Source organism: Sus scrofa, chromosome 9, assembly GCF_000003025.6.
Source record: "Sus scrofa isolate TJ Tabasco breed Duroc chromosome 9, Sscrofa11.1, whole genome shotgun sequence".
NCBI classification, from domain to species: Eukaryota; Metazoa; Chordata; class Mammalia; order Artiodactyla; family Suidae; genus Sus; species Sus scrofa.
Window position 1 is genome coordinate 50,749,795 of NC_010451.4, and position 17,050 is coordinate 50,766,844.

Here is a 17,050-nt window from a genome sequence, read left to right on the forward strand (position 1 = left end):
AGCTGCTCTTTTGACTCTATTTTTTTCTTTTTTTTAAGTTTCTTTTGTTGGATTCTTAATTCATGTATTTTCCTTTTTATTTTAAAATATGGAAAATTATGGGTACAATTTTCTTCCTACTATTTTTCTGACTGTCTGCAAATATTTGATATATAGTACTCTTACAGTTACTTTCTAAATATATTTAAAATTTACATTTGAGTTTTTTTTTTTTTTTTTTTTTTGTCTTTTGTCTTTTTTGTTGTTGTTGTTGCTATTTCTTGGGCCGCTCCCTCGGCATATGGAGGTTCCCAGGCTAGGGGTTGAATCGGAGCTGTAGCCACTGGCCTACGCCAGAGCCACAGCAACGCAGGATCCGAGCCGCGTCTGCAACCTACACCACAGCTCACGGCAACACCGGATCGTTAACCCACTGCAAGGGCAGGGACCGAACCCGCAACCTCATGGTTCCTAGTCGGATTCGTTAACCACTGCGCCATGACGGGAACTCCTGAATTTTTCTCAAATCAAAAAATTTGTTAAAAGAAATACTTAAATTTCTCAGTGCATGATTTTTTTGCCTAGACTTTTTCACTGCTAATTTTCTAACGATATAGCATAAATTCTGCCACTTAGAATTTACTGCAATTTTCTCTATGGCATAATACATGAGCAATTTTTTTTTTGAAAAACACATAGGTATTTGAAAAGAATGTCACTGTTTTGGGGAATACACTTTTTTATATTTATAATTTTATGTTGGTCAACAGTGTCATTCAAACTTCATTATAGGCTTACCTATTTTTTTAATACATGATTTAGTAGTTTCTTACCTCTGGAATTATCATTTATTTTTTTCTTGTAATTTTAATGTATTTTAAAAAACATGTATTGAAACTATGTTGATAGGTATATAAATCTCTAATTCTGTTAATATCTTGTCAGACTGTACTTTTTATCCCTATCTATTGATAAAATATATGCTATTAATCTTATTTCATCTATTATTAGTATATTAATTGCTTCTCAGTATATTTGCTTGGTTTATATTTTTCTAGCATGCTAATTAATTAAGCAGTTAATAATTTCACTTGGGTTCATGATTTTTCTGTAAATGAATGAACATTTAAATAATGGGAAACTTGTCTCTTCAAATCAGTTCATTCTGTTTATCAAGCAAGAGAAGTAGTGGTCCTAACAGATGGACCAACTCTTTTTTTTTTTTTAACATTTCTAGTTCCACAAACAGAATGCTACAGACATTAAAAGAGTAATGTACAACTTTATGTCAATAAATTTCACAGTGTAGATGACATGAGCAAATTCCTTTAAAAATACAAATTACGAAACTGATAAAAATTTTTAAAAATATTGATTTATTGTTCATGGTAGAGTTCACTGTGAGTGGAGTGAGTATTCCAGTCTACTTTGAGATTAGAAGGTATTCAAATGATTAAGAAACCTGCCTTACCAGCTGAAAGGAAATTTCAGCATGATTGTTAGGAAACAGTATGTTAATTGCACATGCTATTGCTTGAAGAATTTCTGGAAAGTTTATAAGTGAAACTAGTCTTTTGAGCATCGGCCTTTGACAGACTCATGCTCTGTATATTACTCAATGTATTTTAAAGGCGGGTTACCTGAGAAAACATCTTTCAGTGCAATGTAGGCAGTTTTTATAACCCAGTGAAGGGTATGGCAATGTGGTAAAGACCATATTTTCACGGATAATTTTTATAGGTCATTTCTAAGCACCTATTCCATTGCTAAGCATGAAGAAGAGATGAAATACTCTCGTAAGTGGGAAGCTGGATTTTGGTGTTGCTTTACTGCAACTTTTTTTTACTCTTGGTCATCATCCCTTTTACTTCCCCCAAGTTGGAGAATTTAGAAGGAAAGATTATAGTCCTAGTGATGACCTGCGTATTTTGAAGTTTTTTTTAAGAGTAAGAGCTTCTGGTAGAGTTCTCTTCCCCTCTTCTGTTTGTTAAATTGGCCAGTTAAAGCAGTTTGCCGATTAAGTTTATAATTACATTCCTTTCTTCATTCCCTTGTTTCTAACCGATAGTTTCCTTTCGCCTTTGTCAACAATGTCTAGGAGACTTTGGTAGTCAGACATACCTACCCAATCACTTGTAATCTGGTTTTACTTGCTAGTTTGGCACTTTTGAGGATATTAAACAATTTAGCTTTTCTTTTCTTTTTTTTTTTTTTTGTCTTTCTGCTATTTCTTTGGGCTGCTCCCGCGGCATATGGAGGTTCCCAGGCTAGGGGTCAAATCGGAGCTGCAGCCACTGGCCTACACCACAGCCACAGCAACGCGGGATCCGAGCTGCGTCTGCAACCTACACCACAGCTCACGGCAACACCGGATCCTTAACCCATTGAGCAAGGCCAGGGACCGAACCCGCAACCCCATGGTTCCTAGTCGGATTGGTTAACCACTGCACCACGACGGGAACTCCCAATTTAGCTTTTCTGATGAGGTGCCAGCTTTTGCAAGGATAGGGCTAGGTTTTGAAGAGTCATGTGTACTGCATTTGGAAATATACTGGATTCCGTGGACTTTACATTTTTGAGCAGCATCCCAGGTGCACTTTGGGGTCTTTTAGATCTTTACAGCTGATGTCTTTCAGTTGGAGTCACTTTCCTATACACTTATATTTTCTTCTTTCTTGATTTATTCCATTCTGTTGAAACATAGCCATCAGTAGGTTCCTGAAAATTTTTCTGAGAACTTGAGTGCCTAAAATGCCTTTTTTTTTTTCATAGTTCCCACTTGTGGCACAATGGGTTAAAAAAGGTCTTTTTTTCTGTCCTCCCTTTTGAGTAATATTTTGGCCAATTCGAGAATTTCTGGATGAGAGTCATTTTCTGTTGGAATGTCGAAGGTATTTCTCCAGTGATGTAGTGTCCTGTGTTGTTACGAAATCTAGACTTTTTGATTTTTTTTTTTTTTTGCTTCTGGAAAATGTTCCCAACTTTTATCAGAGAGTGAGTTAGTGGGTATTTCTCCAGTCATTGGAGAAATATTTAGAGGATCTAATCTAATCTGGAGATTTTTATCTTTTAGTTCTGTTTTTTTTTTTTTTTTCCATTTTACTCTCTATAAATAATTTCTTTCTCTCCATTTTCTCTCCTCTCTGCTATCTTTCAGGAACTCCTCTTAGTCAGATATGGCACTTCCTAAATTGATCGAGTGATTTTTGTATCTTTTCTATTACATCTTTTCCTTCATTATTTTCCGCTAATTTCTGGGATGTTTTCTTGACTTTCTTTTTCAAACTTCCTACTAAAAATTTTAATTTTGGCTATCAATCTTTTAGTGTTCAAGAGTTCTTTGTTGGAGTTCCCGTCGTGGCGCAGTGGTTAACGAATCCGACTAGGAACCATGAGGTTGCGGGTTCGGTCCCTGCCCTTGCTCAGTGGGTTAACGATCCGGCGTTGCCGTGAGCTGTGGTGTAGGTTGCAGACGCGGCTCGGATCCTGCGTTGCTGTGGCTCTGGCGTAGGCCAGTGGCTACAGCTCCGATTCAACCCCTAGCCTGGGAACCTCCATATGCCGAGGGAGCGGCCCAAGAAATAGCAACAACAACAACAACAACAAAAAGACAAAAAAAAAAAAAAAAAAAAAAAAAAAAAAGGAGTTCTTTGTTGTTAGCTGATAGGTCTTTTTGATAACATTCTGTTCTTGATTTTTGGTTATTTCTTTTTGTCTCACTCTGAGGATCTTACACACTTTTTGAAGTTTCCTTTTGCTCCCTGTGTTATCTCTTTTTCCTCCAAAACTTGTTTTTCAAATTGTTTATTTTGCTTTTTTTTTTTAGTATCCACAACCACAGCTATATGGAAGTTCATCAGCCAGGGATTGAATCTGAGCCACAACTGTAACCTCTGCTTCAGCTGCAGCAATGCTAAATCCTTTATCCCCCTGGGCTGGGCTGGAGATTGACCTACACCTCCACAGCAACCTGAGCTGCTTCAGTCAGGTTCTTAACCCACTGTGCCACAGTGGGAACTCCTATTTAGTTTTTTTTTTGCATTGAAGTTTTTACTAAATGGTGATTCTTTGCTCTCTGCTCATATTTCAAATAAGACAGTAAAAAACTGATTTAAGCTCTGTGATCAGGGATGGAATTTTCTCCCGATGAGCTTCACTTTTGAATGATAAGCTGGAGATCCAGCATTAGGTGACTCTCCTGGCATGGTAAAAAGAAACCTTTTCCTTGAGTTCTTCCTTTTCTTCTGTGAAAATTCAAGGGGAAAATGTACCTAGTAATTTAAGTCTTATCTTCAGCCCAAGGATAATAAAGACCTTAAATCTTGCCTGTGTACCTTCCATGTAGTAGAACAATCATGGACAAGCCTAGGTGTCTCACATCTGATTCCTGTGGATGACTATTTGTAGTGGACTACTCTGGAACTACCTACTTTAGATCTGTTTTAAGCAAATATCCCTATTATAGGTGTAATATAACAGGCAGTATTTCCAACCACACAATAATAAAACAGACACTCAATAAAAATAATTTGTATTTGGTATTTAGTGATCTCATGATCTATTAGTGATCCTTGTGCCTCGCTTTTGGAAATTCTGCCCCATAACAGAATGACTGAGCCTAGCTCCAGATTTATATCTCCTGGGCCAGATTCTAAGCCAAATTATTCTTATTTTCATGTCTCAATTTTGTTATCTGAGATATAAATAGTATCTAAATCATGAGCTATCATGAGGAATTAATGATATAATATTTGTAAAGCTCTTAGCACAGTGCCTGACACAGTATCTAAGTTCAATACTTGTTAGCTATTAATATTGTTATTTATTTATTGTTATGTATAACCTTAAAAATTCTATAGCACCTCTCCATTTATTTACATATAGTTTCATTTCTTTCAGAAATGTTTTGCAGTTTTTGTAGTTTTCATTGTAGTGGGCTTGCAAGTCTTATGTCAATCTAATTTTAAAATATTAAGTGAAAAAATTAAATTTCTGTCTCCCAAATGTTTGTTTCTAGTATCAAGACATTCAAATGCATTTTTATTTTGGCTATGTATTCTATTATACATATATATTATATATACATTATATATATATTATAATATTATTAATATATATTACATTATTCTAACATAGTCTTGCTATATTTATTAGTTATTTTGTCTTCCTTGGGATTTTCTCCATAAACAATTATATTGTTTGCATATAGGTACAATTTTACCACTTTGAATCATTATATCTTTTATTTCTTTTATATTGGTGAGAAGGGCAGTAATTTCTTTTTCCTTGACCTGGGAGAAAATATTTAATATTTCACCATTACATATAAAGCAGATTATAGGCTTTTGTAGGTACCTTTTATTAGGTTGAGTTTATGTCTTTGTATTTTTAACTGTTATGAGTTGATGCTGAAGTTTGCTACATGCATTTTCCATATCAAACGAAATGATCATACAATTTTCTTTTATTGTATTTATATGGTAATTTGCATTATCTGCATTTTAATGTTAAACTATACTTATTTTTCTGAGATAAACCCTACTTTGCAGTGATATCCTGTCAGTTATATGTCATATAAATATCACACATATCAAAGATAGATAATATCAACATGATATCACTGTTGGTACAATTGTAGTTACCTGGCTGAGGTAGTGTTTTTCCTCAATGGAAACTTATTATTTCTTCCCCACTTTCCATACTTGGGTAGAAACTTAATTTGTTTAGTTTATCCTTAGAGTGGGAGTTTGCTTCATCTCCTTGAGGACAGTATCTACCTAAATTATTTGGAATTCTTCGAGGGAGATGTGTCTCTTCTCCCCCATTAGTTTGTTTATTCAATCATTTATTTATATTACATATGTTTATTTTACCTTTTGGATTATAATCCAGTTCTTTTTTTAAAAAAAATTTTTTTTTTTTTTGTCTTTTTACCCCTTCTTGGGCCGCTCCTGCGGCATATGGAGGTTCCCAGGCTAGGGGTCAAATCGGAACTGTAGCCGCAGGCCTACGCCACAGCCACAGCAACGCGGGATCCAAGCCTCGTCTGTGACCTACACCACAGCTCATGGAAATGCCGGGTCCTTAACGCACTGAGCGAGGCCAGGGACGGAACCCGCAACCTCATGGTTCCTAGTCAGATTTGTTAACCACTGCACCACGATGGGAACTCCAATTCTTATTTTATGTAAATTGCTTTAGCTTTGTTCACTTTGGTCATTTGGCTCTTGTGTCCTTTTTTGCCTTTTTTTTTTTTTTAATGGCTGTACCTGTAGCATATGGAATTTTCCAGCTAGGAGTTGAATTGGAACTGTAGCTGAGGCCTATGCCACAGCTTTGGCAACACTGGATCTGAGACACATCTGCAACCTATGCTGCAGCTGACAGCCATACTGAGTCCTTAGCCCCCTGAGCCAAATGGGAACTCTGTATCTCTATGGTAAATTTAGAGTTGCATTAAATTATTTGTTTTATTCTTTTAAAATCCTAAGTGTTTTCACAGTGCTGAGTAAATAGAAGGTGCCTAATAAAACACTGGGGGGTTGGGATGGAAATGCTATAAAATTGAGTTGTGATGATTGTTGTACAACTATAAATGTAATAAAATTCATCGAGTTAAAAAACACATTGAATGAACAAAGAAATAAAGAAAAATATAAGTGACAAGCCATATTTAAAATTAAGTTAAATTTGGATTGATAGTTGACATTTCTTTTTTTTTTTTTTTTTTTTTACAAATTTTTATTTATTTATTTATTTATTTTTTGTCTTTTGTTGTTGTTGTTGCTATTTCTTGGGCCGCTCCCACGGCATATGGAGGTTCCCAGGCTAGGGGTTGAATCGGAGCTGTAGCCACCGGCCTACGCCAGAGCCACAGCAACGTGGGATCCGAGCCGCGTCTGCAACCTACACCACAGCTCACGGCAACGCCGGATCGTTAACCCACTGAGCAAGGGCAGGGACCGAACCCGCAACCTCATGGTTCCTAGTCGGATTCGTTAACCACTGCGCCACGACGGGAACTCCGATACTTGACATTTCTATTAAGAGATATAAAGAGATTCACTCCAGGATTCTTGTAAATAGCCAGCTTTCTTAATGTCTTTTAAAATACTTCAATATCTAAAACACCTTTATCTCCAAGGTTTTCAAATGTTGAGGCAGTATTGCATTGAGATAGTGATTTTTCAACTTTAATCAAATACTATGACCTCCTCTTACTATTTCTCAGATGAATAAGAAATACTCCTTGCATAAGTTCCCTGAAATTAATATAATCAAACTCTCTGGAAGTGATTTAATATTCTAGATGCCTTTCTCTATATTTCCCTAGGGGAAACAAGGGATTATTGTTTCTCTGGGTTTCCCAGAGATATGGGATAGAAAGACTTTTCTTCCACATGTTTTCTTTCTTTCTTTCTTTTTTTTTTTTGTCTTTTTAGGGCCTCACCCGTGGCACATGGAGATTCCCAGGCTAGGGGTTGAATTGGAGCTGCAGCCACTGGCCTACACCACAGCCACAGCAACACAGGATCAGAGCAAACTACACCACAGCTCACAGCAATGCCTTATCCTTAACCCACTAGGTGAGGCCAGGGATTGAACCTGCATCTTCATGGATGCTCGTTGATTCGTTTCCACTGAGCCATAATGGGAACTTCCCATATGTTTTCTTATCAAAGGTTAGAAAATAATGTGCAGCAATAGTGTTTTGTGTTTTCCCTTGCTCATAATTTAACATTCTTCTAGGGTGAAAGTCCTATAGTGGAAAAAATATATCCAATGTAGAGCTAGCTCAGAAGGCAACTGAATATTTTTCCAGGGGTATAATGGGAAACTTACCCTTTTCATTGTGGATATAAATGAGAGATCCAGCACCTCATGGAAACACTGTCTAAATATCTGATGTGTGGGAATTTATCAGGTTTTCTACATAAAGGCCACGTGTAGTTGTAAAACATTAAAGTACAGGATTTTTGGCCAACATTTTGGCTGATTTATATCCTAGGTGAGGGAAGTGAGGCTTAGAGAATTAGAGAAGGCTGTTCTGTTTATATAACTAGTTACTGCGAAAATCAAAATTCACTCCCAGTTTAACGATATTTCCTCTAAATACCAGTTTTCAATTTTTGAGTGCTGATTGCTTTTGATTTTCATAAACCATAAATAGCATGAGTGCTATCCTGAGTTTTGTGACCCTGGTGTTTGATTTCACCAATATATGATGTACAAATGCTGGTTGTCCTATAGAACCACTTGCAGCAGTCTTTTTACAATAGATGGGATTCTTTTCTCCAGTGAGGCAAGAGGAAATTCTTTCAGAGAAGCCTGTGGATCCCATGATGAATATGTCCACTTTCCTCAGCAGGTTCACTTACCAGGTCTTACCAAGCAGATGAACCCAACAAACCATTCCCAGGTGACAGGTTTCGTCCTCCTGGGGCTCTCTCAAGTATGGGAGCTCCGATTCTTCTTCTTTATCGTCTTCTCTGTTGTATATCTTATGACTGTAACTGGAAATCTCCTTATTGTGGCCATAGTGACCTCTGACCCACGCCTGCACACAACCATGTACTTTCTCTTAGGCAATCTTTCTTTCCTGGACTTTTGCTACTCATCTATCACAGCGCCTAGGATGCTGGTTGATTTGCTCTTAGGCAATCCCATCATTTCCTTTGGTGGCTGCCTGACTCAGCTCTTCTTCTTCCACTTCATTGGCGGCATCAAGATCTTTCTGCTGACGGTCATGGCATATGACCGCTATGTTGCCATTTCCCAGCCCCTGCGCTACACGCTTATTATGAATCGGACAGTCTGTGGGCTTCTCATGGCAGCCTCCTGGGTAGGGGGCTTCATTCACTCCATTGTACAGGTTGGACTGACCATGAAGCTGCCATTCTGTGGCCCTGACAAGCTGGACAACTTTTACTGTGATGTACCTCAGCTCATCAAGTTGGCCTGCACGGATACCTTTGTCTTAGAGCTTCTGATGGTGTCTAACAATGGCCTGGTGACCCTGCTATGTTTTCTGGTGCTCCTGGGATCCTACACAGCACTGCTAGTCATGCTCCAAAGCCACTCGCGGGAGGGCCGCAGCAAAGCCCTGTCCACCTGTGCCTCCCACATTGCGGTGGTGACCTTAATCTTTGTGCCTTGCGTCTATATCTATGCAAGGCCATTTCGAACATTCCCCATGGACAAGGTGGTCTCTGTGCTGTACACGATGGTCACTCCCATGCTGAATCCTGCCATCTATACCTTGAGAAATAAGGAAGTGATCATGGCCATGAAGAAGCTGTGGAGGAGGCAAAAGGACCCTCTGGGATCCTTTGAGCACTGACATCCAGATTAGCAGAAGCAGAGACCTGAGAATCTGAGAGATGCTTCAGGGTCCCAACCTGCTCGAGAAGACCCACAAAGTAGACCCAGTGCTACTTGTCTACTGCTTTTTGTTTTGTTTTGTTTTTTTTCTTTTGTCTTTTTAGGGCCACACCTTCTAGCTTATGGAGGTTCCAAGGCTAGGGGTCTAATCGGAGCTGTTGCTGCCCGCTTACACCACAGCCACAGCAACGCTAAATCCCAGCCGAGTCTGCCACCTACATCACAGCTCATGGAAATGCCAGATCCTTAACCCACCGAGTGAGGCTAGGGATCAAACCTGCAAACGAATCAAAACCAGATTCGTTTTCGCTGTGCCACCACGGGAACTCTTTCTTTGTTGTTTTTAACCTCAGTTAAGTTCTAGTGACCTGAACTTTTAACCAAGCTAGAAAATGGAATTGAGTATCCTAGAACCTCTCTCAAGAGCTTTCTAGAGAAGAAGGTTCAAGTGCTATGCAGAGATGATATTTGGCTTAGATGGCACTTTTCCATATGAGCATGATGTTGACCCTCCTGAGAAAGTTCAAACAGTATTATGCATGGAGGTGGTACATCTGGCTCTTCTTTTCTGATCTTGCTTCTTGGACATAAAATACATTTGAGGGGCTCAAAAGAATTATAAACTTCCAGGAGAACGGAGGGACCTGAAGGTTAAATAAATGTTGGACACTGAGTCCTGATTTCAGGAGGCTGATTGAATTGAATGTCAATGAAGAGAAAAGGAATTGTCTTGGGCAAATTACTTTCTTCCTCATAGTTTGTTAAGGTCATTATGATCACCATCGTCTAAGTAATATTTGTTAAAAGAGTTTACTATGTACCAGGCATTGAACCAAGTTATAAACATTTGTTATTTATTTTAATTCTCTCAACATTCTTATAAGGTAGGTATCTTCTGCATTTTAAAGGTGAATCAAGTGCAGTTAAGAGACATTAAATAATTCATTGAAGGCCCCAGAACTGGTTTCTAGAATCCAACCCAGGTCTATTTAACTTGGTAATATCTAAGACTCCTTGTAGCAACTAAGGGTAAATACTTTTTTTGTGAGTTTTTGTCAGTTAAATTGGCATCATGTATAGAGATTTCATATATATATATATATATATATATATACACACATTTTTTTTATTTTGGTTTTATTTGGGCTGCACCTGCGGTATCCAGGCTAGGGGTGGAATTGGAGCTGTAGCCACTGGCCTACGCCACAGCCACAGCAACATCAGATCTGAACCAAGTCTATGACCTACACCACAGCTCACAGCAACACCAGATCCTTAACCCACTGAGGCCAGGGATCGAACCTTCATCCTCATGGTTCCTAGTCAGATTTGTTTCCGCTGAGTCACAATGGGGAACTTCAAGGTATAATATTTTAAGTTAGTCTTGGTCTAGTGTGAGACACAGGCAGATTAGATAGTGGAATATGGGTACTTGGAGTAAAAAACATTATTTTTGGACAGTTGGACCCAATGAGGAATGCTGAATTGGGATACAATGTGGGAAGGTAGATTATCCTCTGGTCCCTAAATAAGAGTGATATAAAAAAATACATAAACACCCCTAGACGCTCTACTTCAACTTAAGAGGGTATGGAGAAATGGTCATGGCCTTCTATTTCATCATCTCTCCGTTTCTCCCCAACACTTTAACTCCTTGATCCAGGTTCCTGCATCTCCTGTCATCAAGATACTCAGTTGGCTTCTTACCTGTATCAGAGGACCTGTGCGTTGTTATACTCACTTTCATATCTAAGAGTCAACTTTAAAATAAAAAAAATCAATGCTTTGTTTATTTTTTCTAATCAGTAATACCCTCCATGGATGTCAGATGGGAAGAGAATGACATTGACTATGTATCTGTGATCTTAGCATTGTCATTGCCCATTACTCATATTTTAGTAGGTAAATTAATGTAAGTGAAATTCCTCTCCACCATAATAGCCAGAGAAGAGGGAATGTTTAGCATATGGGGCCTAGAGTATGGTTATCAAACTTGAAAGAAAGGCATAGTATTAGAGAAGAGAGAGTTGGGATATTATAAGAGAAGATATTTTAGTGGAAAGAAAATTCTGGAATCAGAAGACTTAAGAGAAAGTTCTCTTTCTGTGCATGTCAGTTTAGTAACGAGAGTCTAATTCTTTTTACTATAACTTGAACTTGTAGCAGGGTCACCTGTTTAGTGATATGTCATATATGCAAATAAAATGTAGCTTTATTTTTAAATAATCAATATGATTTTCCTAACAAGCATCATCCTAGCGACAGTAAGGACAAAGAGCTAAGTAATTGAGGCAAGTCTAGTACACTTAGTTCTATGCATAAAATCAAAAAATCCCCTTAGGGAGTTCCTGTCGTGGCACAGTGGTTAACGAATCTGACTAGGAACCATGAGGTTTTGGGTTCGATCCCCGGCCTTGCTCAGTGGGTTAAAGATCCAGTGTTGCTGTGAGGTGTGGTGTAGGTCACAGACGCAGCTTGGATCCTGCATCACTGTGGCTCTGCTGTAGGCTGGTAGCTACAGCTCTGATTAGACCCCTACCCTGGGAACCTCCATATGTTGTGGGAGCGGCCCTAGGAAGGGTAAAAAGACAAAAAAAAAAAAAAAAGTCCCCTTAGATAAATGGTTTAAGACAATTACGCAGTCCCTTAGGATTCTCTTCCTCTCTCCAACTTTCTTCTTCTTTCCGACTTTGTCCTTTTCTAAAGTTGTGTCAAGATGTGCTGCACAGTTTACTTGACCCCACATGGTGAAGGGAGACAGAGACCTCAGATCTACAGTGAGTGTCTTCTGGGGGCACTTGGGGGTTCTGCTGTAGAGTGGCCAACCTGGGCTACTTGCTGGACTTGTGACTGGACATGAGAGTAATTCCATCTCTGAGTATTCTGATGACCTCTAATGCTAAAGTCTGTGGCAGGCTTAAGGTTTGTTTCCTGTTTGGTCAGTCTGGGCCATGCTCCCATTGTAGCTTTGTCTCATCTGAGCTTTGGTTTGAGTCATAAATCCTGTTGAATCTCTCACTCTTTCTCATTCATTCCCAGGCCAAGTTTTTCACCCCTAAAATCTTAATCATCTCACCCCTGGCCACTGTGAACCCCATTCACTTATTCTCAGCTCAGATCCTGTCTGCATCCTTCCTCCACAGCATGTAGGATCTTGGCTTCCATCCATTTCACAAGAAATTGAATGTGCTTAGAAACCTCAACACCCCTGCTTCTCTTAGGTGACTTTAATGTGACACATACTAGGTTGTTTTGTGGACAGTCTGTGGGGGTAGTTCATCCAATAGGCAGGAAGGGGGGCTTCTGCCTTTGGCATTCCCCTTAGTCTGTTCTTAAAGGCAGTGTGGTAATGGAATCTGAGGACACTCCTTTGATCATATGTCTCCTCCACCTCTGTATTCTTTTCTTTCCTCTTATTATTTCCCTCTTTCTCTTCCTGTCTGACCAGGGCCTACCTTAGGTGAAACTCTGTGTTGTAGGAAGTATGCAGGTGTAGGTTCTGTGTGTTTAGGGGACATTAAAGGGGAACAGAAATTCCTTTCCCCTCTGCTAACACCCAGATTTCATGCCTGTTATCATGATAAAAAGGTCAAAAGTCTCAAAACTTAATAGATATCTTCCTTGTTCTGTGAGTGACTTTGAACTTCATGGGGAAGCCATTGGAGTAGAAAGCTTAATGAAAGCATGATTTAAGGAGGGCATTTAGTGCTTCATCTTATTGCTCACAGAATATTTTCTCTTTGTACTATCGAAAGGTTCTTATGGACTATAAATTCAGTATGTCTGAGTAGAATGGCAGGTGGTCTGGAAGAGTGCAGAGGTGATGTAGGAATTAAATGACTTTTGCTCAGTATCAGTGTGGATTTAGGTAGCCCCTTGCTTGCACTAGGATTTAGGAGGCTGAAATATCTAAAGAGATTTAATTCACAGGAATGGTATTTTAAAGATGCTTGACAGATGGTAGTATGTCTGTCTTTTTCTTCCCTCCCTTCCCTGCTTTCCTTCCTTCTTTTTTTCCCTTCCCTCTTCCCTCCCTCCTTCCTTCTTTCTTTCACCTATTTATCTATATGTCCTCTATTTGTCCATTGTCTATCTATTTTATCTACCTACCTGTCAATATTTTTACTAAAATATAATGCTAGCAATGGTATTTGCTGTCATAATGTGTTAGTAAAAAGTGTATGTGAATAGACCTAAATGTAATTGACAGTTCTTTCATAATTATACAGAATCATAGGCTGCTAGAGCTGAAAAGAACATTAGAAATGATCCAATTTAGGGTTCCAGAGATAGGCTTAAGTGCTTCATAAACAATTTGAAATTATATGCTAAGTTTTATGAATATATAAGTTATTTGGAGGAAAGAGGGTATAGATTTTATGAGATACATGATCCCTCCAAATATTAAAAACCACCTGGTTCAATCCCTTTATTTTACACATGAAGAAACTAAGGAAAAATAAGAAAGTCATTTGTTCAAGTGCACTAGGCAAGCAGGTTGGAACAAGAACCCAGATCATCTTCTGGGTGCTAGCTCCATACTGTGTTTTCCTAAATTTTGTTGTTAAAATAATAACAACAGAGCTGCACTGACTGACTCCTACTTATCTTTCCATTCTCATGTCTTCTTTCTTTTTGCCCCACAGTCAATCATGCTGTATTGCTTTCAGTTTCCTGAGTATGCTTGTGGCACCTCTGGGACTTTTTACCTGCCGAAGTGCTATAGGGGACACTCAGTCCTTCTTAACCTGGCTTACTCCTCTGATCTTAGGTGAGATATCATTTCTTCTGGGAGGCATTCACTTTCCCTTTCCTTGTGTGTCAAATGCCCTTCTCTGTCTCTCATGGAATCCTTGTTTTCCATATTGTAGTATTCATACCTGCCGTGGTTTCCCTTTACTAGTTTGGTTCTACTATAGACTGTAAGATCTATGGACAGTAAGCTTGTTTATCAACTGCTTCCAAACTGTATGTGCATTGTCCATTTCTCTCAACTTCCATAGTCAAGTCAATAAAGTCATAACTAGCACATCTGTTGCCTAGGCTATGCAATAATTTCCCAGTTGGTTCTCTAAAATCCTCTTTTTCCTCCCTCTAATCAATTGTCCCCACAATGCTGATTGGTCTTTTAAAGTATGATTTGATCAGCCCCTGGCTTAAAACTTTTCAAAGACTTTAATTGCCTTTAAAAAGGAACAAAAATGCATGTATACCTTATAGATAATATGCTGTCTGAACTGACCTCAGATCACTTCTCCAGGTCCATTCCTCATTTACACTTGTTTCTCTCACTTCCTCTTTTCTTTGCAAGTACTGCTCACTTTCTCTGGAATGCTCCTCTGCTACTTTTTCCTGGCTAACTCCTGCTCAGTGGCAGGCCTCAGTTTAAAGGACACTTCCTCAGAGTTGGGTTCCCTGATTTTTAATCCAAATTACTTATCCTTATTAGTCCTTCTAACAAAACTCAGCTCTTTTCTCAAAAGCATTTGCATAACTTATTACTAAATACTGGCTTGTGCATTTACTTTTTTTTTTTTGCCAGGCATCCCAATGATACTATAAATTCCATAAAAGTGAGAACTATGTCTACCTTGTTTTCTACTGTATCCCCAGGGCTTAGCTCCAGAGCCTAGATCCAGGAGCAGCAGCTTCAAGTGCAGTACTGAGGAGGCATTCACTCTCAAGTTTGTGCATAGCCTGACCCTGTTCTTGCACAACCACATGGGCATGTGTCTCTTTAAGGTCTGTGCCCTAGACATCTTCCTTGGATCACCCTAGTCCCATCCCTTCCCTTTCCAGGTCAGTCCCTAAAACATATTAGGTAATTAATAATATTTCCTAAAGGGATGATGGAATGATTACCCCTGTATTTAGAATCTATTAGGTAGAATTTGATTTGGAAATTAGGGATATCCAGAAACTTCACTGACCTCAGTATTTTTCCTTTGTGAGATTCCTACAGGAGCTACTACTCATATAAAGACTTATAGCAAATAAGAATCAAAGAAACATTTATTACTGCAGCCAGAATTTGATTTCCCAATACAGAAGTTCTGGATAATATTGTTTCCCATACTCCATCTAGATAGAAGGCCCCAGTGGGCTTCTTACTCACCTCTGTACTCAAATCTGAATCTCCGTATTTTAGCATCCCTGATTGGCTTTGGATACAGGAAGCAGTAATAGGTATGCTTAAGCATGTGAGGAAGAAGAGGAGCAGCCTTTCTGAGCAGAGATCACACGATTACACAACACACATCAAAAGAAATGTGTCCTAACTGGAATTTTGAAATTTGACCAATTGGATCAACTTTTTGTGTGGGGAGGTGGAGACATAAGGAAGATTTGAGGGTGGAAAATTAAGGCTGACCTGCATATTTTGTATTGTGTATTTATGAAGACAATTCTTTTATTATCTGAGAAAAATACAAGACACTGCCTAAGTGATTTGAACTTCGCTTAGTTGCCCAATCTAAGAGGAATATTGCCTTTTACTTGTGACCCTCATCGTCTCCCACATCCATGGGCCTGAGCCCACTCAGGGCATCTCTTAGGGCTTGTTTCACTTTCTCATTGCGAAGACTGAAGATGAATGGGTTCAGGAGGGGTGTGATGATACAGCTCAGGACCGAGGCACCTTTGTTGAACTGCATGGATTGAGCCTCTGACATACGGATATAGAGAAAACTGGAGCTGCCATAGACAATGACCACCACTGTAAGATGTGAGGCACAAGTGGACAATGCTTTCTTTCGCTCAGAAGCTGTGGGGGCCCTGAGAACAGTGGCAAGAATGCAGGCATAGGAAACTGAGATAAGTGCCAGCGAGCCCAGCAGCACTGACGTGGACAGCACAAAAGCCACCAGCTCCAGCAGGCGGGTGTCCCCACAGGAAAGCCTCAGCAAGGGCCAACTGTCACAAAAGAAGTGGTCAATATCATTGGGACCACAGAATGGTAGGCTGGCCATGAGGATGGTGGGGCAAAGGATGCAAAGGAAGCCAGCTAGCCAGGAGGCTAGTACCAGTTGGGAGCAGACATGACCACTCATCAGGGTCTCATAGTGGAGCGGCCGGCATATTGCCAGGAAGCGATCCATAGACATGACAGCTAAGAGGAAGAAGTCAGTGGTGCCTAGGAGGAAGTAGAGGTAGGACTGGATCATGCAGCTGGCATATGAGATGGAGTGATCCCCTGTGAGGATGATGACAAGCATCTTGGGAACCACAACAGACACGAGTAGCAGCTCCAGGAAGGACAGGTTCCGCAGGAAGAAGTACATCTGTGTGTGCAGGCGTCTGTCCATCCAGCTGAGCCCAATGATTAGCAGGTTGCCAGTGGCTGTGACAACATAGATCCCCAACAAGCCCAGGAACAGCAGGAACTTCAGAGTGTGGCTACTGGGGAAACCCAGAAGGACAAACCCTGTTACCTGAGTCCAGTTCTCAGGACTCATCTCCAGTCACCTGAAGGGGAAATGAAACAAATTCATTTTTGGTCCATTGGTCCATGGCTACCAATACTTTAATCAGTTGATGACATAATATTGCCAACCTAGCAATTCCTTACATTTTGAGACTTGATCTAGATTTCTGCCTGCAAGTGAGTAACAGAAAGAAACCGATTATGATAGCCAGCAGTATGCCAGTAATAACATGGATGATATTAAACATCAATTATATATTAGGAAAT

At 39.5% G+C, this 17,050-nt stretch overlaps 2 protein-coding genes across 2 annotated transcripts; one reads left to right on the forward strand and one right to left on the reverse strand.

Moving 5' to 3' along the window:
- Positions 8,375-9,319, forward strand: LOC100525119 (olfactory receptor 4D5). Its single transcript, XM_003129965.1, has one exon. The coding sequence runs from the start codon at positions 8,375-8,377 to the stop codon at positions 9,317-9,319; it is 945 nt and encodes a 314-aa protein (XP_003130013.1).
- On the reverse strand, positions 15,852-16,814 carry LOC100525298 (olfactory receptor 6T1). The gene has a single exon (XM_003129966.3). It carries the CDS (start codon positions 16,812-16,814, stop codon positions 15,852-15,854), a length of 963 nt encoding a protein of 320 aa, XP_003130014.1.